The sequence below is a fragment of the Brassica napus genome, chromosome A1, assembly GCF_020379485.1.
Source record: "Brassica napus cultivar Da-Ae chromosome A1, Da-Ae, whole genome shotgun sequence".
NCBI classification, from domain to species: Eukaryota; Viridiplantae; Streptophyta; class Magnoliopsida; order Brassicales; family Brassicaceae; genus Brassica; species Brassica napus.
The window spans coordinates 25,939,714-25,965,417 of NC_063434.1; the positions used below are offsets into that span (position 1 = coordinate 25,939,714).

At 38.0% G+C, this 25,704-nt stretch overlaps 4 protein-coding genes, 1 non-coding gene and 2 pseudogenes across 6 annotated transcripts; 3 read left to right on the forward strand and 4 right to left on the reverse strand.

The window, feature by feature from the left end:
• Positions 1-463: 463 nt before the first annotated feature.
• On the forward strand, positions 464-1,541 carry LOC106348540 (photosystem I reaction center subunit VI-1, chloroplastic). Its single transcript, XM_013788303.3, has 3 exons — positions 464-832; positions 996-1,122; positions 1,213-1,541. The coding sequence occupies exons 1-3, from the start codon at positions 702-704 to the stop codon at positions 1,390-1,392; spliced, it is 438 nt and encodes a 145-aa protein (XP_013643757.1). The 5' UTR covers positions 464-701; the 3' UTR covers positions 1,393-1,541.
• Positions 1,280-4,931, reverse strand: LOC106373771 (annotated as a pseudogene).
• Positions 4,932-10,020: 5,089 nt separating this feature from the next.
• Positions 10,021-10,127, forward strand: LOC125579460. Its single transcript, XR_007317514.1, has one exon. It is a non-coding gene; the product is annotated as a small nucleolar RNA R71 (small nucleolar RNA).
• A 2,956-nt stretch (positions 10,128-13,083) lies between these two features.
• On the reverse strand, positions 13,084-16,742 carry LOC106380460. The gene is made up of 8 exons (XM_048738991.1): positions 16,630-16,742; positions 15,400-16,394; positions 14,976-15,239; positions 14,786-14,864; positions 14,550-14,674; positions 14,394-14,424; positions 14,184-14,316; positions 13,084-14,106 (listed from the first exon to the last, which is right to left on the reverse strand). Exons 3-7 carry the CDS (start codon positions 15,154-15,156, stop codon positions 14,199-14,201), a joined length of 534 nt encoding a protein of 177 aa, XP_048594948.1. The 5' UTR covers positions 15,157-15,239; positions 15,400-16,394; positions 16,630-16,742; the 3' UTR covers positions 13,084-14,106; positions 14,184-14,198.
• A 945-nt stretch (positions 16,743-17,687) lies between these two features.
• LOC106348531 (ERAD-associated E3 ubiquitin-protein ligase HRD1A) lies at positions 17,688-20,465 on the reverse strand. The gene is made up of 6 exons (XM_013788293.3): positions 19,585-20,465; positions 19,318-19,494; positions 18,848-18,997; positions 18,401-18,769; positions 18,090-18,255; positions 17,688-18,023 (listed from the first exon to the last, which is right to left on the reverse strand). Exons 1-6 carry the CDS (start codon positions 20,115-20,117, stop codon positions 17,913-17,915), a joined length of 1,506 nt encoding a protein of 501 aa, XP_013643747.2. The 5' UTR covers positions 20,118-20,465; the 3' UTR covers positions 17,688-17,912.
• A 231-nt stretch (positions 20,466-20,696) lies between these two features.
• On the forward strand, positions 20,697-21,488 carry LOC125577585 (annotated as a pseudogene).
• A 13-nt stretch (positions 21,489-21,501) lies between these two features.
• Positions 21,502-25,069, reverse strand: LOC106348471 (kinesin-like protein KIN-13B). Of its 2 annotated transcripts, none has more exons than XM_013788222.3 (11): positions 24,711-25,069; positions 24,348-24,539; positions 23,916-24,092; positions 23,722-23,823; positions 23,562-23,639; positions 23,408-23,489; positions 23,174-23,333; positions 22,573-23,094; positions 22,156-22,495; positions 22,026-22,091; positions 21,502-21,945 (listed from the first exon to the last, which is right to left on the reverse strand). In XM_013788222.3, exons 1-11 carry the CDS (start codon positions 24,849-24,851, stop codon positions 21,763-21,765), a joined length of 2,043 nt encoding a protein of 680 aa, XP_013643676.1. In that variant the 5' UTR covers positions 24,852-25,069; the 3' UTR covers positions 21,502-21,762. The 2 variants fall into 2 exon arrangements, with proteins under 2 accessions (XP_013643676.1, XP_013643683.1); XM_013788229.3 differs by having other exon boundaries at positions 23,916-24,089; positions 24,711-25,068.
• Positions 25,070-25,704: the final 635 nt, after the last annotated feature.

Below are 25,704 nucleotides of genomic sequence, written 5' to 3' on the forward strand. Positions count from 1 at the left end.
GTGCATCAATAACTTTTTTTAAGTTGTCTTTTAGTGGGAGTTGATTTGTGTTCTATATGTTCTGTAATCGAAAGATCTATTAGGGAAACTGTATCCCTTAGATCATTAGAGTTGTTACTTTCATATGAAATAAATAGCTCTTTTCCACAACTAGTATATTATCATAAAATATAGGAAACGAAATGTATTTTGCCGTCTACTAAACCACTGATGGAAGCCAAGTTTGACACACGGTTATTTAATTATTTTTTTGTGTCTAAAGTGAGCTATTTATAATATTTTCTCGAGATTTAAGTTATTGGGGGAAAAAAGTATATAACACCCAAGCCTGATAACACCTATAGAGGCGGCGGTTAATAGAACTTGCGGTCGGCTGGGCTTTTCGTAACTCTAAAATGCATTATTTGAGCATTTTTCCTAAACAATTATATAAGAAGGGACCGAAAACAAAACCTCTTACGGACAAAATTTTAAAGTCGCTTCCAACATGTAACAACTGACAAACAAGAAGTCATTTAGAACCACAGAAGATAGTCTTATCTGACTAGATTCCACGTGGTATTTCCTAATTGGCGTAAGCAAATCTTCAAGAGAAGATTGCAGTCTACCTCGTGTCAGAAGAAGATCAAACAAACTCCACTCATTCTTACACACCTATTGTTAATTAATACCCCACAAAAGAAGATTAGTGAACGAAGCTCATGGCGTCTCTTGCAACCGTCGCCGCCGTGAAACCATCTGCCGCCGTCAACGGCCTCGGCGGCAGCTCACTCGCCGGGGCCAAGCTCTCCTTCAAACCTTCCAGCCTAAGCATCAAACCCAAATCCGTCAGGTAATCAAAAGCTCTTTATTTATCTATTAATTTAAGTTAAAATGCTACTTAAACCACACTAACAATTTGAAGTATCTCGTGATGAAAATGATACAATATAATAATTCTGGTAGTTTCCTCCCTTGTAATCAATTAGCTTGAGGTTGTTCTTCATCTTTACTAGGTCTGGTGCCGTGGTGGCCAAGTATGGAGACAAAAGTGTCTACTTTGACTTAGAAGATTTGGGAAACACAACTGGTCAATGGGATCTATACGGTTCCGATGCTCCTTCTCCTTACAACCCTCTTCAGGTTTATCCATCTCAAAAACTTGACATAGATTTTTATACTTCAAACAATACTATTGTGAAAGATATACTCTTCTTCTTTGCTTACTTGTAGAGCAAGTTTTTTGAGACATTCGCTGCACCATTCACAAAGAGAGGATTGCTCCTCAAGTTCTTGATTCTTGGAGGAGGATCTTTGCTTACTTATGTCAGCGCTTCATCCACCGACGATGTTCTTCCCATCAAGAGAGGTCCTCAGGAGAAGCCTAAGCTCGGTCCTCGCGGCAAACTCTGATTTAGATTCATGCAATGTTTGTTACCTTCCCATAAACATTTCTCAATGCTTTTTAACTCTTTAAATTATTGTATGTATATTCTGTTTCTCTGTTACATTTAAACCGTTTTTCTTTCCCTAGCTTTACAAAATAAATATTATTTTCTCAAGAGTATCTCCATGCCTTTGGACTTTTTGTTGTTCCAAGAGATTCAAGATAAGAACTAGTCTTCTTGTTGATCATGCTTGACACTCTGGTCAACAGTTTCTTGCGTGGTGTTTCGTTCTTTTCTTTCTTCGGTTGCTCATGGTCTTCCATGTTCCATTGCATTACCTGTGACAGTGAAATGGTAGATTTGCTCTTTTTAGGTCTCTCCTCCAAAAGACAAAAGTCCTTTCCTTCTTCCTTCTTAGGACTCTCTGCTTCCTTCACTATATCTCTCTTACAAACCGCAACTTCAGATTCCTGTGTTAGCTGATCAGCTTCAAGAACATCTTCTATTCTTGACAGTACCGTGTGCGCCAAGCTTTCAAGAACTCTTGAATAACTCTCCAATATAGCTAACCCTATATCCTGCAATTTAACATATTTTTTAAGACAGAACACAAACGAGTAAATAATGTTTAATTTTATATAGTTTTTTCGTGATTGTTTACTTTGTTGAATTGTATCTTGCTGATGTCAAGTGTGGATTGAGATATCCCTGGGAAAACTTGCTTGAGAAGAAACAAGATCGTTGCTGCTCTTTCTTCTAGTAGCTGTCTCTTCTCCATACTCAGATTGGTACTAAATGGAGACGATGACTTGTTGTCTTTCTGCACTATCTTTCTCTTCCATATCACAACCGAAGCTTCGATTTTGTTCTTTAGTTCGAGTATCTTGTGCTCTGATGTTAAATCCATCTCAAGAAGGAACTGCTCTGCATCAAACATGTCTAATGTTAACATTCTGTAGATTGTGTCTCCAAGACTAACTCTCCCTTTCTGTAAAGACAACAACAAGAAGAATATACTGATAAGAATAAATAATCAATAGGGAGAGCTAGTCTCGGAGAAAAGTGTTTAGGGTTAGGGTTTAGGGTTTAGGGTTTTAAACCTTAGGAAGCGAGTCGATGTAGCTCTCAGGGATCTCCATTTGAGACAAGACTTCAGCGTTTATGGCCATTGCGGATTCAAGAACTTGGCTCACACACTCTTTCTGACTCAGTAGAAACGTTTTGGACGTTTCAGATAAGCCTGTTGGTGGAACTTTCACTGTTGGAAGCCACCATTTATCATCATTCCTGGTCGAGTTACTAGTTAAAGATTCAGGAGAATCAGTTGTGATGTAATAAAACTCATCCTGATCCTTGAAACTATCAAGACAATCCTGCAGAGTTTGTGAAATTTTACAACCTTAGATGTTGTTGATGCAAATTCAAGAAGCAAAGTTTAAGTATATGTGTGTTTACTTACAGTGAGCATCATGTCGAGTTTCTTAAGAGCAGGGATGTTGGAGACAAGATCCCCTCTCTGTCTCGTAGTCATCACCTCTATTGAAGAACCATCTTTGTTTGTTTGTTGTGTTGGAGAGAACTCAACTATATGATCAGTAAACAGAGAGAAGCCATCCTATTTCTCTTCTCCACCGTTCTTTTCTATCGTCAGAGATTGGCTCTAAACGCCGTTGCTCTCCAAACGCAGAAGCTGAAAGATTTGTGATTGCGTTTGATAATGCCAGTGCTGATGACACGCCTTCGCCTCCCCCTGACATGTCTTCTCCTAGAAGAAGTTTCGCAAACCTTTCTTTCATCTGTTCCTTTTCTGTAACAAATGCATATAATGTGAGTACGTGAATTTTCTCTAATGAAATCTATCATCACAACCCTAACGTACTACACAAGAAAACTCAATATAACTCTCTCGTTATAGCCCTAGCTTTCGACACACGAGACATCACCATGTAACAATAACTTCAATTAAGTATAATAGTTTGAAATCGAATAATAAGCCTCAAGATCTCATGAATCTAAGACAAAATATTATCTACGAAATCTATCATCACAACCCTAACGTACTACACAAGAAAACTCAAGATAACGCTTTCATTATATTAGCTCCCTTGCCTGCTTCTTCTTGTAATTCTTCATCAGTTGCTTCAGACATCTGAGTGGTCTTGTCCTTAACCAGAGGCGGTAACGTTGGCAGGACGCTCAAGGTTGCAGTTTTCTTGAAAACAGTTTCATCATCAATGTCTGGATCTTCAAGTCTCAAGGCATAATCAGAGTTCCATTTCTTGATTTGCCGTGAAGATGAGTTTTGATCCTTCATGCTCTCGATATCGAACATCATGAACTTATTGCTTTCTTCTTCTTCCTCACCAGCTCTCACCCTTTCCACGATTTTCTTAAATCTAAGGAGAGGTTCTCTGTTTTTCAATCTCTCTGTTTTTTCTTCTTGTAACAAAGACGAGTTTTTAGGCGGGTGAGACATCAAGAACAAAACAGAAAGAGTTGTTTGATGTTGTTGTAAGAGAACAAACTCTTAAAACCGTGTGGTAAGAGAAATAATATACGCAAGTGCATGGCAAATCCAGAATAGCATTTTGAGTCTTTGACTTCTGTTTGATGCTGCATTTTCTCTGTTTTTTACCTCGTTGAATTATCAAACTAACTAACCGATTTGTTGTCTGAAAATTCCATGGATAGATGTATCATTACAGTTATATAAACAGATATAGGATTGAAGTTTATATTCAAGAAGAAACTAACAAATTTCCTACCATTTATATTTTAAGATGCTGTGTTTTACATTTAGAAAGACAGAAAGCTTTACTTTACTATTTACAAGCTGTAATCACAAATGATTATTTATAATCACTCTAACACACGTACATTCTAGTTACGTGTATAAATAAAGATTTGATGATGTACACATATATATACTAATAACGTCCATAAAGTTTACCAAAAAAAAAACGTCCATAAATGTCTGTGTTCGTCCATGTTTCTAACGTTATCTATGTGTACGTCGTTTACAATATCCACATGTACACAAGTTTAATAATATCCAGCTCTTCTCATACACAAACAACCACTCACCGACTACAATATCCAGTACAAAATCACATGTACATCTTTTCATTTATCACTAACCACCAATATCTTTTCAAAACTATACTTAAACAGAATGTTGGTATAAACATTATAATTGTCATGGACTGTTTTATTTCTGTATCTCATTTAACTAAAAAATTTCTTTACAAACACATAAGACATAATGATCTAACAAAAGAAAATTTCACACGACATTCCAAGACGTTAACACAAGTTTGACTAGAAGTGTCATGTGAATTTTTATTTTGTCAATAACTCACTCCAGTGAGGTAAATAATCTACACATTACCTCATTCTCACGCCTTCTCGAGACTGATCGTTTACGGTTTAAAAAGTGAGATTGTTCAGATGTTTATCGTTCCAAACGCTGAGGAATCAGAGAAACCCTCACAATAGACGTGTAAAGTATCAAGAAACAGTCCCTCAGCGGAGAGATTCATAAGAATACTCAAAGTATTCAAATCGGGACCTGACGCTGATAAAGCTTTAGAGGTTCTCAAACTCAAACTAGACCATTGACTAGTACGTTCAATCCTTCAGTTTTTCAAATGGGCTTGAAGAAGCTAGGCTTTACGGGGAAATGTATAGAAACGATACAGGGTCTGGTTGGCAACGTGTATGTTACTAGTGTTCTCCCTGATGTGCTCTCTGAGCTTGTGAAAGCGTTAGGACGTGCTAAGATGGTGAGCAAAGCTTTTGTCTGTGTTTTATGATGTTAGGAGTTTTCAAGGCTCATAAGACAAATGTTGTAGTATAAATGATTGTCGAACCAGTTCTGAGGGATATCAAAGCACTGAGAATGCAAATACTCACTTAATCTAAGTGCAACCGATGATTTAGATGGGTTTTAAACTACTACTAAACTAGAAAGCAATAACAGAATGAAACTTTCTTGACTAAGGGAAAAGAGAACTCATGGGCATAGGGATTAGACCTTGGGTGATCAAGTATCGAACTAAGGATGGCAAATGATCAATCAAACTATCAACCTTAAGGCTAGACACAATTCTAAGCAAGCTCTATGTCTAGATGAATGCTCATTTGCTAACATATCTCAAACATCAAATGTCTTTGGTTGAATAATATGAAAGCAATCATTACTAACAAGTCTATTAGCTATCTTAGCATCTTTAACAACAAATGTCTTTGGCAAAGTATACTAAAAGCCTAGGAGAGTTGTCTCAGGCATTTCATCAAACACCTTTTGGGTGGGAAATGTCTATTGATCAACTTTTGAGTGGCCAACTCAGAAGATGCATTATGAATACTCTACTAGCAAGGAACAAGAATGATCTACACTAAAACATCCTAGAACTAACCTAATCACCCTTAATCTCCCTAACCCATGAATTCAAAAGGTGATTACTCACTAATCTCCATGATTCCTCTTAAACCCATATTGGATTTCAGATTAATCATGTAGAGAAATAGATAAGAAATCAACAATAACACAAGAACATAACAATCAAAATCCAAGAGATTCTTGTGTATTTCTCAATAGATCAAAAGATAAAAGATAATCTGCCACAGGTGGCTACAAAAGATGTTTAAAACATAGGTTTTTCCAAGTGCAAAACGTCCAAAATAAATTGCAAAAAGGCCCTTAAGAAATCATGATTTTCGGCAGCAAAATAACGCGGAGCGACTTGCAGGTGTCGCTCCGGGAAGTCGCTCCAGGGCCGATTTTTGGTGTCTCCGGGCGAGAGGTCGCGAGCGACTTTGGTGTGTCGCTCCAACGGGTCGCTCTGGATCGGGAGCGACCTTGGTAGGTCGCTCTGAGAGGTCGCTCCAGGCTTCGCTTCGTGTCGTCTCTCCATAAAGACGCGAGCGACCTCGGGGTGTCGCTTTGGGAGGTCGCTCCGAAAGGGGTGTGAGATGCGAGCGACCTCGGTGCGTCGCTCTGGGCAAGTCGCTCTGGGCTTCCTACGGGATGAATATGGCGAGCGACTTCACGGGGTCGCTCTAGCTAGGTCGCTCTGAGAAGTGGGACACAGCGACTTCGTGGTGTCGCTCCGGGAGGTCGCTCCCATGCTCGGTTCGTCCAATGGTCACCTTTTTACCTCTTTCGAGCTCCAAATAACCTCATGTGGTACTCCAGTACCTAATAGAGACTCATGTATGCAAAATGCAACCTAAACATGTCTAAATCCTAATCTATATGATGAAAATGTTTATGAATGAATGTGTAAAACAATGCAAATATGCAAGATATCAACTCCCCCAAACTTGTTCTTTTACTTGTCCACAAGTGAACTTTCTAGAACTCATAGGGAGAGAGGTTGAAGGTGGGAGCACATAGCCAAAAGAAACACAACTAGCACACTCTCTTATTACACTCTAGCTTCTCTAGGCCTATCTTAACTCTTTTTGTTCTTACACTCATCATCAAGCATCCACACATTCAAATCAACCAACTCTCACATTCATTAAGCACAAAACATCAGGTGAATTCTTGCAAATGGTCAGTTGGTCCAAGTCATTTGGTTGGGTAAGGGAAGGCTTTTATTCAAGTGATTCAAGAGGTTCAAAACATATGATCTTTAAGGTGGTTTACTCTCGAAACAAGTAGCCTTGACATTGCACATAATATATCTAAGAAAGGGATCAACTCATGCATACAATGCTCAATCTCCATTGTTCTACCCTTTTCCCAAACATACAATTACACAATCATTTCCCAATGTCAAACCCAACTCACATCTCTCACCAAAGAGATCCTAAAAACATCAACTCTTTTCTTTGAAATCTACAAGGGATTTTTCACAACCTCAAAACATTTCTTAGCTCCTAACAACTTTGCTAGCCCCCTTTTTCTTTTCTTTTTCTTTTTTTTTTCTTTTCTTTTTTTTTTTTTTTTTTTTTTTTTTTTTTTTTTTTTTTTTTTTTTTTTTTTTTTTTTTTTTTAGGCTGGGGGCCAAGACTTTTCAAAACTTGAGCTAGAGGCTTCTATACTGGTCCCAATAAAACAATTCACTTAAGCACAAAGAGTCTATTCTTTTCCTTTTTCATTTCTCCCAAATCATAATCACAACACTCACCCCCACCTATAGCTAGACAATAGAGTGTCCAATCTAGCAAGAATGAAGATCAAGCATTGTCGTTCCCGATACTCTCAACATTATGCACATGTAAGACTTTCCGAAAAAGGCCTCACTCATCAAACAATGAAAGCTTAAAAGGAGGAAAAGGTTTTGGGAGTGGTCTACCACTAGAGTTTGTCAAAAAAGATTGGTATAAAAGATGTGACAACTCAAGTGTGTATAGCCATGACTCAGTACACAAGGGACCATGAGCAAGAAGCATTAAGTTCGTTCAGTTCAAATAAGGTTGTAGTTGGCTTCAAAGACTGAGTTTCAGCAATCAACAAGTTTCAGGAAGAGTTTTCAAGGCTCGAAACATACAAGTCTTTTTGAGAGGTGCAAAAGCTAGTCAAGTGCAACGTAGTGTTCTTTACAAGGCATTCAAATCATTGCTCCCAATGCAAGTGAATGCAACCTATATGCTCTAGACTCTCCTAAAAATGCAAATGATGCAAACTAAATGATTGATTTTTTTTTTATCTATGCAAATAGGTATGCCATGCATGACTCAATGAAACAACATCAAAGCAAACATGATCAAATACTTGGTACCTCCCCCAAACTTGAGTGACACAGTCTCTGTGTCGTCAAGTAGAGAGAGAGATACCGAAAAGAAGACTAATATGCAAAAATGAAATGGTATATACAAGGGAGTGTGGTGGGTTACCTTCTATAGGGAATGAGTAGAGGGAGATGCTCCCTCCTCGTCGTCCTCAGGTGGTAACTCTTCAAGGTGCTCATCAGCAGGAGTGCCCATCTCTTCAATGTAGAAGGCTTGCCCGAACACAGTTGGTTTCCTCATTTTCCTCTTGATGTCAAAGTGGAGGATGTTCTCTTTACCCAAATGGAGATCAATCGTGCCCTCCTTCACATTAACAATAGCTCCTGCTGTAGCTAAGAATGGCCTTCCTAGAATCAATGGATCTTGAGCCTCCTCACCCATCTCAAGCACCACAAAATCTGTAGGTATCTCATACCTTCCAATCTTCACAGGGAGGTCCTCTAAGATGCCCACAGGATACTTCACTGAACGATCAGCTAACACCAGAGAGAGTCTACACTTCTTGTACTGAGTGAATCCAAGCTTCTTTGCAACAGACAAAGGCATCAAGCTGACACTAGCTCCCAAATCGCAGAGGCACTTCTCAAATACCATAGGTCCAAGAGCACAAGGTAGTGTGAAGCTTCCTGGATCCTCTAACTTCTCGGGAACATCCAGCCTCTGGATGATGGCACTGCACTCATGGGTAAGAATCATCATGCCTTCCATCTCCTTCTTCTTTGCAGCTACAGCATCTTTCAAGAACTTGCTGTATTGAGGAGTCAACATGAAAGCATCGATGATGGGCATTGCAGCCTGAGCTTCACTCATTTGTTTCTCAAACAGAGCCTTGTACTTCTCTAGCAGCTGCTTCTTGAATCTACCAGGGAATGGAAGTTTGGGTTCATAGGGAGGAGGAACAAAAGAACTTTCACTTGCTGGAGTAACAACTTCACCATCCTTTACTGTCTTCTTCTCCTCTCCAACCTTTCCTTTACCTTTGGCTTCCACTATCTTCTCCAAGATCTCGTCATTGATCTTCTCATCAACAATCACCACTTCATCATCTATGTTGATGGCAACCCCCTCACCTAATTTCTCAGCATCCTTGGTGAGGGTTCTAGGAGGTAACTGCTTACCACTCCTAAGGGTGATAGCTTTGGCCTCCTTGGGATTTTGGTCAGACTTTCCAGGTAGAGATCCTTGCTGGCGATTCTGGTGAGTGTTCATGGAAGCAAATTGATTCTCTAAATTCCTGACTGTAGAAGCAAGGTGTGAGAATTTGTTGTTGAGCTCATTGTAGCTCCCATCAATCTTGGAATGAAGGTTCTTCAACTCATAACCAACTTGCTTCTCACTTCTAGTCTGAGACTCCAAGATTTGCTTCAGTAAGGTATCAGTGCTGCTCTCTTGAGGAGCAGAGGAACCAGACGAGGGGTTTTGCTGAGGCTGATAGCTGCCTTGCTGGTTGTTTCTTGGCGGATAGCCACTCTGTTGGTTGTTGGGATAGGATTTCTGTTGGTAGTTGTTGTACTGAAAGTTGGGCTCCTTTTTGTACCAGCTACCATTGTTGTTGATGAAACACAACTCCTCTTGACCTTCCAAACCCTCAACCTCATTGACAGCAAGTGGATCTTCCTGCTTGGAGTTACCAACAAACTTCAGCTGCTCTTGGGTTGCTTTTTCAGCAATGAGTAGGTCGATCTTGTCTTCCAAAGCTTTGATCTCTTTCCTCGTCTGCTTATCATCTGTTCTACTGCCTCTGTCGTGGTCTCCACTGTAGACTGCATCACTCTTTACCATGTTGTCAACCAGCTCTTCTGCATCCTCCTCAGTTCTCCCCAAGAAGAACCCATTGCTAGCTGTATCCAGTCTGGCTCTGTACTTAGGAAGAGCACCACGGTAGAATGTGCTCAGCAAGCTCTCCTTAGAAAAGCCATGGTGTGGGCATTGAGCTTGGTAGCCCTTGAATCTCTCCCAGGCTTCACTGAAGCCTTCCAAGTTCTTCTGTTGAAAGCTGGAAATCTCGTTTCTCAGCTTAGCAGTTCTTGAAGTAGAGAAGAACTTCTCCAAGAATGCTTTCTTGCAGTCATCCCAAGTAGTGATGGAGTCACTGGGTAGAGACTTCTCCCACTGACGTGCCTTATCCCCCAAAGAGAAAGGGAATAGCTTGAGCTTTAAGGCATCTTCGGACACACCATTGGTTTTTGACAACCCACAGTAGCTGTCGAACCTGTCCAAGTGATCAAATGGATCCTCTAGAGCCAAGCCATGATACTTGTTGTTCTCGATCACGTTGAGGAGTCCTGATTTGATCTCAAAGTTGTTGGCTGCCACAGCGGGTGCTCGGATTCCCAATCTATGACCATGAATGTTGGGGCGGTCGTAAGTGCCAATGGGTCGAGCTGCTCGCTGTTGGTTTTGAGGTATGTCTCCCATATCAGTACTCAATCTCTGCAAGTGAGCCTGTTGCTCTTCTTCTCTTCTATTTCTAGCACACTCTCTCTCTAAAGCTCTGATGTCTGCAGCTATTGGAACTAGGTTTGATGGACCCCTGCTCCTCAAGTTCATACACCTGTAGATTAAAGGGAGGTGAAGAAGAATCAGTAACAAAAGAAAATAAAAATGACTTAGTCTCAAGCAAGTGACTAAATCTCAATGTTGAAATCTACTCAGAATTTGGCAACGGCGCCAATTTGATGTTAGGAGTTTTCAAGGCTCCTAAGACAAATGTTGTAGTATAAATGATTGTCGAACCAGTTCTGAGGGATATCAAAGCACTGAGAATGCAAGTACTCACTTAATCTAAGTGCAACCAATGATTTAGATGGGTTTTAAACTACTACTAAACTAGAAAGCAATAACAGAATGATACTTTCTTGACTAAGGGAAAAGAGAACTCATGGGCATAGGGATTAGACCTTGGGTGATCAAGTATCGAACTAAGGATGGCAAATGATCAATCAAACTATCAACCTTAAGCCTAGACACAATTCTAAGCAAGCTCTATGTCTAGATGAATGCTCATTTGCTAACATATCTCAAACATCAAATGTCTTTGGTTGAATAATATGAAAGCAATCATTACTAACAAGTCTATTAGCTATCTTAGCATCTTTAACAACAAATGTCTTTGGCAAAGTATACTAAAAGCCTAGGAGAGTTGTCTCAGGCATTTCATCAAACACCTTTGGGTGGGAAATGTCTATTGATCAACTTTTGAGTGGCCAACTCAGAAGATGCATTATGAATACTCTACTAGCAAGGAACAAGAATGATCTACACTAAAACATCCTAGAACTAACCTAATCACCCTTAATCTCCCTAACCCATGAATTCAAAAGGTGATTACTCACTAATCTCCATGATTCCTCTTAAACCCATATTGGATTTCAGATTAATCATGTAGAGAAATAGATAAGAAATCAACAAGAACACAAGAACATAACAATCAAAATCCAAGAGATTCTTGTGTATTTCTCAATAGATCAAAAGATAAAAGATAATCTGCCACAGGTGGCTACAAAAGATGTTTAAAACATAGGTTTTTCCAAGTGCAAAACGTCCAAAATAAATTGCAAAAAGGCCCTTAAGAAATCATGATTTTCGGCAGCAAAATAACGCGGAGCGACTTGCAGGTGTCGCTCCGGGAAGTCGCTCCAGGGCCGATTTTTGGTGTCTCCGGGCGAGAGGTCGCGAGCGACTTTGTGTGTCGCTCCAACGGGTCGCTCTGGATCGGGAGCGACCTTGGTAGGTCGCTCTGAGAGGTCGCTCCAGGCTTCGCTTCGTGTCGTCTCTCCATAAAGACGCGAGCGACCTCGGGTGTCGCTTTGGGAGGTCGCTCCGAAAGGGGTGTGAGATGCGAGCGACCTCGGTGCGTCGCTCTGGGCAAGTCGCTCTGGGCTTCCTACGGGATGAATATGGCGAGCGACTTCACGGGGTCGCTCTAGCTAGGTCGCTCTGAGAAGTGGGACACAGCGACTTCGTGGTGTCGCTCCGGGAGGTCGCTCCCATGCTCGGTTCGTCCAATGGTCACCTTTTTACCTCTTTCGAGCTCCAAATAACCTCATGTGGTACTCCAGTACCTAATAGAGACTCATGTATGCAAAATGCAACCTAAACATGTCTAAATCCTAATCTATATGATGAAAATGTTTATGAATGAATGTGTAAAACAATGCAAATATGCAAGATATCATTTTACCAAGCGAAAGGAAGGAAGTGTAACCGGTGCCGTCTTTAAATGTTATAATCTTGTAACCGATCGCATCTCGTTTGGAATGAAAGAGAATCAAACTGATTGTTTCGAATACTTTAATATTTCCACATGTCTTGATCATCACTCAATCATCGAACACAAACAAACTTGAAGCTGAGATGAGATAAGTATCAACCGACCAAGAAAACAATTATAATCACAATTACGTCCACTTAAGGTAATTTCCACCATCATGATGCTCTTAAACATGGTCATGAATGTGTGTTTCAATTCTGTTAGATAATATTTTTTCAGAGTTTCTCATAAAGACAATCCAGCATGCATGATGCACATTTAGTGCAAGTTTATGTATATGAACCAATAAAATAGCATTTTTGTGACCAAAAAGATGTATCTCTTTTATTTAAGAATGATACATGTGCTTATTGTTGTTAAGTTTTGAAGAAAAAATAATGAACTATTATTATTTTTGATAACTTTATGCTTTTGATTATTACCTTATGAATGACCAAAATAGATATTATCGCTAAGATATAAGAGTGACACATGTGTCTATTATTGTTAAAAAAATTTCATTAAAATTGGATTATTATTCTCAGAAAGTCTTACGATTTAGATTTTTTCCTTATGAAAATCTTATGATTTAGATATTTTCAACTATAGAATCATGTCTATGATTTTGTTGTTGTTGTCAACATTTCTGTGACTTGAAAATGTGTCAACATTTCACACTTGTTGCAGAAATTCATTTGTCGATCATAATGAAAAGACAGCATGTAAATCTCACAAACACCAAATTCATAGTTACGTTAAAAACGCAACGGTTTGTCAATGTTCCAGTTCACCAGAACCCATACATAATTTGTAAGGTTTGTTGAGTCGTCAAATTCAACGTCAACAACTTGTCCAAGTTTGTCCCCAACGAAATCGACTATTGCTCTCGATAGATAATGAGGAGGGATTCCCCTTATCAGAACCCAGAACTGAACCTTCTTTAAGCTTTCTTCAGTAACGGTGGGAGCCCAACGCTTCAAAACGATCAACCTATCAGCAAAATACCAAGGATTTTTTTCCAAAACTCTGTACATGGCGTCCTTTGTCTTGAACACAAACTGGAACTTTCGGGAGTCAATAACCCGACCAATGACTTCATCAGTTATGCCCCAAATGCAAGGCATCTGGTTAATCAACACACTCATACTTTGTTTCTCTGGGTTAACAAGTATGCCAACAATGGAAAAATGGTTCAGCACGGCTTCGGCGCACATTAAAGGGGGCACAACGGTTGGCTTTTCATCCTGCCAAGATTCAATATCTTGCAAAAAGCTTAGATTATTATCACACATTTTGAGAAATAATAGAAATTGAAACCGGGAAGAAAGGTGTGAGAATCAATAGTATTTATAAGTTGAGACATGGCGGTTTCAAATTACGGAATTTGATTAACTACCTAAAACCGTTGGACAATAAAAAGGAAGAAGACCAAGCGAAATGATAATTTGTATGTAAATGAGTAAATCTATTTTAAGTCCCAAACAAAACAGACCTATGAGTTTGGTTTCAATCTTGTTTCAATCTTGTTTTTTCAATCTATCTGATTTCATGAGAATGATTGAACACCATCATCAGGTGTTCATCTTTCTCGCAAGCGTCGCATGCATATTTGGTGGTTTCAATTTTTTCAGTCACTGGGTTGAAATATGGTGTAGTTTTCCCACAACAGCCTTTGCACCCAACATAGAACCAAGGAATTCCCTTTTGAATTGCTAAGATAGATGCGAACATAACACAAGTACTTTCCTAAAAAAAAATGAAAACAAAATATATTTCAGTATGGCCAAGATGTATATAATAGTTTATAACATATTTATTATTACCTCGATGCACATGAGCTAATCGATTGTTTTGAAACAGCTTAATGGGAAATCATCAACGATTATCACTTTATTTGAAGTGGGTTTTATCATTTGAGTAACCGTACATGGAGCCAAATTATCAGTGTTCACCATTCTGAAATTAATTTAAAAGTCTTAGTAAAAAATAATGTAAAAGGAAAGATAAATAAGTAAATTTAAAGATGAACTTACCCTTTCTTAAATTCACTTATCTCATCTATATCTTCATTCAGAAAAAAACTTTGTATGAGTTTTGAACTAATATTTTACCTATATATAAAATAATTTATTTTATACTGTTATTAAATTTTTTTTTTAAATACGGTACTTTTCTGATAAAATGGTTACCGTTGAATTTTTTAGTCCTCATAAGACTTCCAAGCAATATAACTGGACCAGTTTTGTTTTTCTTCACATAAGAGTGCACATCCTCAACATGGTTTTCCCATAAAGTGCATTCAATGATTGTTTCACTACAATTAAAAGCATTGAATTAATATGCAATCAAAGTTTCATAACGCTAATGTAAGACAAACTTTAGATAACTAAAATACTAACATAACTAAAATATTTGTACAACTAACCTCAGATCTCGTAGTTGGATATCCAAAAGTTTTGTTGAATGTCCTGCATACTTCCTCTCAGTGATTTCACCCAGTATGTCTACATAAAAAATAGAAAATTGAGCAAAGATTAGGTAAATACTGAATGGGGAAATTATGTACTAACTTCAGTATGGATTAAAATATGTAAAACTTAAGAGAAATAGCATACCTATGAAGACATCATCAACATTGGACTGAGATGAAATATCTGGAAAAGGGCTTAAGTTGAAGCGGGATAGATTTGGGATCTGCTCAGAGGTCTTCATATATGTAGTCCATATAAAACTTATCTTGTAAGAGTGTGTGGTTCCTCTGTAATCACCATTGTTACCCAACACTTCAAAATTCATGATATCTAGATACTCTCCTTCTTTTAGATCCTTCCAAAATTTTTAATCAATTTCTGTTCAATAGAAGCTTGAATCCTTTCTCCCTGTCAAGTGTGAAAGATTAAAGATTAAAGATTAGACACTACTCAAACGGTTTCTACAAAATATTTTTAGATATCAAAGTGTATACACCTTTTCATCCACAAGGATAGCTTCCATCCTGAGAACAACTTTAGGTTTATTTTTGGAGTAGTAGTTACATACCCGTGAGACCAACACTCGGATTTTCCATTCTTTTTTAGATGAATTGAGCTGGGAAGGAAGAGTATACTCCAGTGGCATCTTCAACCTACACTCTGCATAAATAGAGAGTGGATGATGTATTAGATAAGAAGAAAAGAAGTGTTCTAAGAATATTGATAGAAAGCAAAAACCTGTGAAGAGTGTTTTGGCTACGATGGTGAGGAAAAAAAATAGAGATGAAACAATGGTGGAAAAAAAGAAGGTGAAGCTGTGGTGATAAAGAGAACGGGAAAGGTAAAGCTATCGTGTGTTCAGTTGAGAATAATTAGGCTTAAAGGTTTGGGGGATAAGTAGTGGGTAGTTATTCTATGTTTATCTATTGTAATTGTTAATTTAATTTTATTGAGTTGGTATTTTATCTAAACTTTATTATATTAGTTTTAATACAATTACATACACTATATTTAGAAATTTTGTATTTGATCCGTAGAAACCGTTTTGTAAGAGTATACTATTCTTTGCAAAACAGCACTCATAGTTTTTAATTTCCAACCATATCAAACCAGCATGTATTTAGTATTACTCTGTATATCTTCGTTAGTTGAAAAGTTTATATTGTTGAAGTCAGATATTTGTTTTTTTAATAAGTTTCCACTTTGTTTGCTATAAATAAATGAAAAATAAGTAAAATTTATCATGAAAAAAATATAGTTCAAATAAGAAGAGCATTATAAGCATCTTCAAATGTAGTATACAAAATCCCATTAACAGTTCGTATATCCTCGTAACTGGTCGAACCTTTGATCTTGTTTAAAAGAAGACTCAGATAAAAAAGTTCTTTTGTACTTGAGTAATTTTCATGTTTACTATTTGTATTCTCTCTGATCTTACTATTAACTTCCATCCAATCTTGAAATTGTGTAGTTTCATTTGCCTTCTTTGCTGAAACATTACCAAAATCATCACCTTCATGTGTAACTTCTTTGTCACCTTTTTTTCATATTGGTTCTCTCCATCTGTAGCAAATATGAAAAAAAAACTTATAAATTAAATATGACAAAAACACAGAAAATAAGATATTTAAATTTTTATATTAATAAGCCTTAGAAAAGGTAATATTGATTATAGTACACATGGGTAAATGTAAACTTTCATAAACACGTGAACCTCATATTACCTACAAAATAGACACATATGTATAAACTGAATGTAATCGTGTCACTTTATCGCTAACAATTTGAAAATTCTCACCTTTGAATATAGGTAGTTGTTGATGAAGACAAATGAATATAAGAGATTTAAAATATCAAAGTATTATCTGGTTTTAGAAATAATTGTGAATAGAGTAGATGAATTTATAGGAGATGAAGAAAATAGGAGAATTATATATATCAACGAAAACAAAAATTTATGAGGAAAATAAGGAAATTGTTAGTTATATTTAGACTCCAGAAAAATAGGAGATGCAAAGAAATTTTCAGAACTAACTTTTATAATTATCGCACACATAGTTTTTTTTTTTAATTGCTTCACATGATTGGGTCATTTAAAGTTGGTTATTTGTCTTTGAATCGACTTCCAAATTTTGCTAAACAATAACGTGTTTTGTTTTTTGTATTTTTCATTTAAAAAACAAAAAAAAAAAAGATTTTCCACTTGTCATATTATGATTGGATGTGCGACTTGCGCTTTAGTATATAAGGGATAAAATCTATGATAAATAATTCATTAAAAACAACGACTTTCCATTAAGCCAAATTTATATGAATAATGTTTTAGATATTTTGGATATTTTAAATAAAATTTACATGAATTTAAAAATTATTTTAATATTTAAACTTTATATATGATAGTAAAAATATAAAATATATGTGAATTTCTATATAATAAGAATATAAATGATGAAAGAGAACGTTGATAAAATAATTTAGAAAAAATATAAGTATAATGACTTAAAAGTAAAGAACCTGAAATATAAGAGTTTGAACAGTAAAACATTAATTTGAGGATTGTTTAAAAGTTAAAATTTAAAGTTGAGTTTAGAGTGATATAACCTTATATTTGAAGTTATAAGGTTGTTTTTGGATATGCTCTTAGAACAATCTAATTTCAGATTTAGGATAGCCACCCAATAACAAATTTTTAAATATAGTTTATGATAATCTACGTGATTAATTAATAAACTATATTTTAATGTGTAAAAGTGGGAAAAAACCTCAGCATATATTTCCAGATGTTATTCAGTGTTGATTAACTAACTATAATTTTTCTTTACCATTTTTATAGCTAAGTCGATTGCCAAAGAAAAATGAAGTACAAGAGTCTGGCCTGTAAATATGCCAACCCAGTGATTAAAAAAAAAGGAAAAACAAAGTTTAGGTTTCAGTTTCAGTTCAAGCTTCTTAAATCTACGACAGTGTACATCTTTTTTTTTTTGGTCATTCTTGAGCAGAAACCACAATGCCTAACTCCTTTCTCTATATGCTCCGTCTCAGTTCGTTTTGTTTCTTCTTTCCCTCTATTTTCTTTTCAACTCACTCTGCTCCATCTACAGAAGCATCAACAACCGTCTTTCCTTTGTTATCTGCTTCCCCTGTGGTTTCCACTTTCCTCTTCTCCAGAAAATGAAGTCTGTTTCGCAAAACCTACAACCACAACGTTATTAGATTCTGGAGTTTAACATAAGATACACTACTACTCAGGGATCATACCTCGAGCTGGGTCTCTAAAGAGTTCTTCATATTTTCCAGCTTAGCCTCTGGGATATTTGCATAGGCACGATAGTTTTCACCAGGAAGCTGAGATGTTGGGTCAGAGGATGATGATGAAGGATAATGATGTGCTTCTGTTGAAGCTTTCTCTAGACCCGGCTGAGACCTTAACACAAGGGGGGGCCAAACATATCTGTCAGTTCTTTTTCTCTATACCACATAGCTTCTTCGGTTAAGTTTATGAGATTTAAGAAACTAAAATCACCTTTACAAGTTCTACAACAATAGAGTGAGAGAAGATCAATACATACCACGCTATTGTGTTTGCAGATGGATAAACCATTGACTTCCCGTACATGGCGGCTGCAGAAGCAGCTGCTTGAAGCCTGGCGTGGTGCCTGCTCAAACTATCATTGGAACCACCAGCAGAAGAACGTGTTTCAGAGCCCTGGGCACCTGAGCTTGAAGTACCTTGTTGAGAACCTTGGTGTAATCCTCGTTGGCCTGCAGCTGTAGTAGATGTGCCATTCTCAGGAGGTACAACGAGTGCCCTGCAAGTAGGACATGTCTGCTGTCGTTCCAACCAGGATCGAAGACAATGCACATGAAAAAGATGCCCGCATATCAGCTTCTTCGCAGTTGTCATTTCTTCACGGCATATAATACATGTGGCATCACTTCTGCATAATACAAGATTTTTCCAAAATTAACAAGACGACCAGAATAAGAGTTTTGCCTAGTTTAAGCGGAAAACTTACGCAGTAAGTTCTTCGGGAGTGGCATCAGGGAACCTGTCGTTCATATTGGAAGTGATTTTACGATAACGAAGGTAATCAGAAACACGAATCTGGAAGTTCCTGAAGGTTTCATAGAGCTCCCTCAACAAATGCAAAGGCACACCATAGTTCCTAAAACAGAAACCGTTAACACCCAAATCAAATGGAACCATGAATGAGTCAAGAACACTATAAGATAAAAGCTTCCTCTCCCAAGTCTCAGCATCACTAACGTTCCAACAAGTACATACATTTGATTCTTCTTACTAATCATCTCAGATAACACAGTTCAAATCAAACATGGCCATGAATGAGTCAAGAACATTAATAGATAAAAGCTTCCTATCCCAAGTCTCTCTCCATCACTAACGTTCCAACAAGTACACACCTTTGATTCTACTTACTAATCGTCACAGTTCAAACAATTAAAAAGGAGAAAAAAAAAGACTTACATGAAAATGACAAAGAAGAAGCAAATGTACATAGAGAGATGAAGCAGGTCACGGATAAGCTCAAGATAGAAAGTATAAACTGGCTTCTTCTCCCACTGACCATCCATAATCATATCAGTAACAAAGAACACATACTTCACAAAAATCGCCACAGTCGTCGTCGCCAAAATCATATACCTGTAAACCATTAACATCAACCAACACACATATGAGAGTTGTCTCCTCCCTAAAGACATCAAACACTAAGCTATCAAAACTCAAACTTACTCGAAAGAGAAGAAGAGAGAAACCGAAGCCTGCCTCGACCTAACCAAATGCCTCACAGAGCTATACATAAACAAACCATCCACAACAAGAAGAAACGCCATGAACGAAACAATACGAACGTGAGCGAGCTTAGAGACGTTAGGAGTCGTCTCGATAAACTCAACTCTCTTCTGAGCTAGCCAATGCAAGGCCTTGATCAGCAAGAGCGTAACGACCAAGGGAAGGAATCCGCTGGAGAAGTCTTGACGGAAGATCGTGATGGCGAAGAGGATCTCCATGAGCTCTCTCCAGGCCTGCTCGTTCAGCCTCTCGACCTCGGCTTCGCGGAGGGAGCCGAGGAAGAGGAGCTTGACGAGGTGCCAGAGGGCGAGCATGAGGACGAGGCACATGTTGAGGAGGAGCATCAGGCTGATTTTTGAGGTGGAGAGGTAGACGGCGGCGGGGTAGAATTGGCCCCGCGTGGTGAAGGCGTGGTGGATTATGGAGAGGGTGGCGATGAAGCTGAGGCATGCGTAGGTTCTTAATCGGATCATCTTTTGGCGATAGATCTGGTGAGATCAAATAATTGAGAAACGATTCGAAGTAATCAATCACCTGCGGCGAATTGGGGAAGAGTAGAGAGAGAGAGAGAGAGAGGACGTTAAAGCAGTCAACGAATCGAATAATGTGGCGTGTGACGACGGAAACCTATAGAAGCGGAGGAGGAAGGAGGCGTTGCGGTGTTTTTATATGATTTTTCCGGTTACGAGTAACTGATGAGATCAGTTTTTTAAGTTTCTCCCCTCATTTTTTAGAATTCCAATTTTACCCCTCTAAGGAGATGTTTTCATTTTTTTTTTTTTTTGTGTTCAAGAGGTTCAATGTTGTTGGTTGAATACGAATTTTTCTTGAAAAATGTCGTGTGGATACAAAAAGGCAAGGTTTTGTATAAGATTTGTCCGCGTTTATGACAATGAAACTCAAGAAAAATGTTTTTACACAAAGAACATACGAATCATCTAAAGCTATATACTTACACAAGGACAATCTCGGTTTACTTTACTATAAGTCAATATTAACTTTAATAAAAGATCTACAAATTATCTAAAGACATACAAACCTGAATAAAGAGAAAGATGACAGTCTAAGGGAAGACAGATTTTCACTTTAGCTTTTTTTTATGTTCAGTAATAAACACTAAAGATACATTCACAAATACTATGAAACTAAAGTAAGATAATAACACATATTTAATACTACATATAGGTTGATTTCAGTGACCACAAAGTATATATGTGAGAGAACATTGATCTGCCAACAAGAACATATCAGTTGCAGTGAAAGAGAAATGTTTAAAAAAACAAACAGTTTCTTCCACAGAACACTTCACAGTCTAAAGTCCATCATTCTCTGAGCAGGTAAGAAACTCCATTGACCAAAATCCAACTTCTCATGCATATTTTGTAGATGGAGACAATATCTTTGCGAGTTTCCTCAACATATGGGAGTCTGATCTCAAAAACAGCATCGGAGGCTCACTAAAGCTGAGCAGAAGCACGAACAAGAGAAGAAAACAGAAGCTTGCTCTTAGCGTTCGTCAAGAGACTGCAACAGAATGGATAAGAAGATTAAAGAGATGTATATGACTGAGACAGGAGATATAGAGAAAGCCCTTGACGTTGAAGAGGCACTTTATCACTATTCTCGTCTTAGAAGTCATGTGTATCTCAACATCGTTGGCAAATTCTTCAATGATCTGTACGCCTGATTAAAACACTCCCGGAGACATTAGTCTTTTTTTTTTTTTCAGCTTGTAAGTTTGAATCATGCTTGTGCGTACCAACACTATTTGACAGTGAATTATTTGCCAGTTCCAAGAACTTTTGGAGCTCTCTTCTGACGGTCACTAGAACTTATAATAGAAGGCAGGCTCATTAATATCACAAAAGTAAATATTATTACATAGGTATTTAATCATCTGCAACAAATCCATTACAAGAATCTGAGCCAATTCAAAATGCAGCAGCAAGATCAGAATGCATATATAAGAAACTGTAATCATACTCTTCCATGTAGGGTTCTCAGTAAGCTGTGAATAAATAAACTTCTGATCTCCATTCGAAGCCAGCAGAGGGGGCACCAATGCAAAACCTGAGATGAGGTCGATAAAAGGAGGACCAGTATTTACTCGAAGAGGGGTCAGTACCCAGTAGTAGTAGATGCCAATACATTGTGCTCCCTAAGGCGCTTCTGGAAATGAGCAAGACGGTTCTGCAGTTGGAGTATACCTGCAGCCTTCTGAGAGAGAATTGTGTTCAGTCTCGAAATGTAACCATCTAGCTGGTTTCCAGGCTGGTCTGCTTCCACCAGCAGATTCATCTCCTGCACATGTGATCCCAAAAAGGGATTAAAAGATAGAATCGAAACCAGAGGCTTTGCAAAACTGAAAAGATTCATCATACCTCTTTCACTATGTTCATGGTATCCTCAACTTGTTTACGGTGTGCATTCACAAGGTCTTCTTCTTCCTGTTAAAATGGTTCTTGCGTCAAGCCTAATAAAAAAAACAGTGGATTTTTTATTGAAGGTTACCTGCAGAAGTGCATTTAGATTGTCATCGGAGCTTGACTTCTTCATATCAGGCCTTGGCATGTCTCTTGACTTCACTGGAATAGTAGGTTTAGGGATTCTCTCCTGTGCATAGGAAACCTCTGGCTTCACATTTTTCTTCCACATTTGCTTCTCTTGCTCGTAATCCGATGCATCAAAGTCATCGTTCTCTTCATTCCACATCTCATTCACGTCATCATCATAGTTGGATGGGAGAGTAGGAAGTGCGGTAGATAAAGGAACTTTTGTGGACTCCCTTAGGTTTAACGTTGAAGAAGACACATCTTTCTTAGAGCCGTTTCCCTTCGAGAGACTCTTAACCCTACAGTTAGTTCCTCACAGTTAACGGATACACATATGACAACAAAAAAAGAAAGAAAGAAAAGTAAAAAACCAAACCTGTCAGCGTATCTTAAGGTGTTAAGAGTGTGCTCACACGATCCAGAGCTCGGAGATATGCAAGATATCATCACAGTACGAGAGTTCCCCATGAAAGAGTCCCTGAGAACTTCAGTCAACTTACTCCCTCTAAAAGGAATGTGACCTTGATCATTATCCAAAGCTCTAATACACTCTTTTAACGCCAGCAAGCTCTTGTTGATCTCTGCTCCTTCCAATCTCGTCTGCTTGTCATTGTCCGTTGTGTCTGCGCCTCGTTCACTTCCCGCAAGATCGATGAATGAGAGCTTGCCAACGAGGCGAGGGGGCTTTGACTGATTCCCCTCAGCTGTTTTTTTAATAGCGAGCTGAAGTATAGCATGCGAGCGAGAGGATTCTTCATTTGCGCCAGTGGTTCCAGTACTTCTCGTTGCGCTTCCTCTCTCGATAAGCTCCACGATGGCATCTGTGTCGGAGACTCTGTACTCTTGCAAACCGACGATGCACACTTGCTGCTTACCATCCTCTCTCATGCACAGCTTCCTATAAAAGGTAAATAATGTTTTTTTTTCTTTCAGTTACATTTAATAGGCGTAACGGTGAAGATGAGATGACAACTTACTTCCTCTCGCTGAGGAGATCATAAAGCTTTCCTCCGTAGATTTCGAAGAAGCTGACGAACAGCTGAAACCCTTGGTTTCTGTACGTGTGGTGCATCAACCTTAGGATGTCCCTTGAAGCCTTAAGAGGCAAAGGCTTCATTGTATAGGTTTTGCCACTACCTGAGAGGGCAAACATAAACCGAAGGTGACATTGAGAATATACAATGGGTTAGTTCACAGAGACTACTTATTACCTGTCTGCCCATATGCAAAGCAAGTGGCTTTGATGCGTTGGAAAATTAATGGCACAACAGGCTCCACTGTCTCACGATAAACCTAACAGAAAGAGCATAATAAGGTTTCCTCCTGAGCAACATTGAGCCTGTGTACTTCTAAACAGCATTTTACCTCATCATTTGAGACTTCCTCATCTAGCACAGCATCAAACACAAACTCATGCTTTTCGACATAAGCTGTCAAGTCAACCTACAATGATAAAGTTATAGATCAGTCTTAGTGTCTTGCTACAGAGAGAACTTTGTGCGGACTCAAACCATCAGTAACTAACCTTGACTTTGGTTTCGTGAACCGTTAAGCAATTGGAATGTGTGTCAATAATGTCTTCCTCGTTTTTTACCGACTCCTTTTTGTTAAGTGGTCTCTTACGCACCTGTTGAGGAAATGGTTAGCATTCACGATGCAAAAGGCTGGGGAAATCACTTAATTTCAACTCTTAAGAAGTGGAGGAAGAAGAAAACGTACAACAACTTTGATCTTTGCAACAGCATTCATCTTTTCCTTCTCAGCTGCCAAGTTATCAGCCAACACACGGCTACGGTTAGGCGGCTGCTTGTTGTAAGCCTCAAAGTCATCAAAGCTTTGGCTTTGACTAGGATTGAACATTGACGGTCCATCTAACTGGCTAGAGACTGGAATCTGCTGATGAAAATAACAGCAAGACCAAAAGCAATGAAGTTCACATATTCATCTTATCTTCAACAGAGAATCAGACAATCAGATGGTGTCATATGAATCATTGACTTATTATGGATACCAAATTGGTAAAAGAATAAATCAGAATTTGTTTTACTAAAAATAGTTTAATGAAGTAAGAGAGCTGTTGCAATGAGTCCACTCTCTTCAAGAAACAATAAGTTGTATGGATGCACAGCATTTAAGCAGAACACCACTTACCTCAGGAAGAAGCTCAGTGTCAAAAGAATGAAGATCCAAGAGGCCAGGACTAAACTCAGATTCATCATTGTTCCTTCGTTGGCTCGATGGACGAGAACCATATTGAGGAGTAGTTGGCTCTCCAAAGAAGTCGTTTCTCTGAGCATTCTGGTATCCTCTTGCTCCTTGTCCACCACCATAGTATCCATAATCCTGTGTGTACAAGTCACTCAACACCATTAAATTCAAAACTTGCTCAACATTAAACAACTTTGCCTAGAGCAATCAAAAACCACCAGATCGAGAATCTGCATTTAAAAGATCAAGAAACCTCGCGGGCTAATAGATCTTCTTAGAAAACGATATAAAGTTCGAAACTTTTACATTGGAGGATGGCTGAAAGTGCGGGAGACCAGTGGATTGGAGCCATCTGCCATTGGAGGAAGACATGTCGAGGAGGTTGTCGGAGAGTTGCCTCTGGTGGTGAACCGCCGCCGCTGCGCCAGATCTTTGTCTTCCGTTCATCGCCGCCGGGGGATCGAATCTCGGTTCTTGTCTCTTAGCTCGAATCGGAGATCCTTTTGATCGGATCTCTCTGTGACCAAAGTTTTGCTCTCTCTGTCTCGACAAGACAAGGATGAAGTTCAAATTAAAGCTTAGAGTAGGAGAGGAGGCATTGGTCGCTGTTTCTTTCTCTCTCTCTCTCTCTTTCAAACGCTCCCTTAAACTCGGTTTCTAAAATGTCATTTCAATTCTTATATTATTATAATTAAATGAGATTTGTGGACCAGTTCATATGGTTTACATATAATAGATATTTTGGATTTTTTACATTATATAAATCTTTGTTACTAATTTCCTATTTAGAGTTGGTTATTAATTATTAATTATGTTTGTTTTTTTTATTAGGATTTTGTCAACTTTATTACTAGTGCGCTGGTATTTTTAATCCAAAATGGTCTGAATCATGATTATCAAATTTGAAAAATCAAATACAAATGCAATTTAAATAACTTTATCTCATTTCACCAAGCTGATCTACAACATATGCCGCATGATAAATGTGTATCCATGCACAATAAACCAAGTGGTTTGGAATGAAATAGTTAACATTGAATCTGGTTATTTTCATAAAATTCAGCTAAGATGATTGATAATCGGTTTATCAAAGTTTGATTATATGAAATTAACCTATGTACGTATTTTTTGATTTTTTTATTCTTCCTTCTTATGTTTTAGAGTTACATTATTGACGATTAAAATATATAACATTTTTTTGTTTTACTTTTTATCTTCTCATCTTGAGTTTTCTTTCATCTAAATGTTGGAATGTACACTTTAAAAAATGTACAAAACTTTAGAAAAAAAATAAAAACAC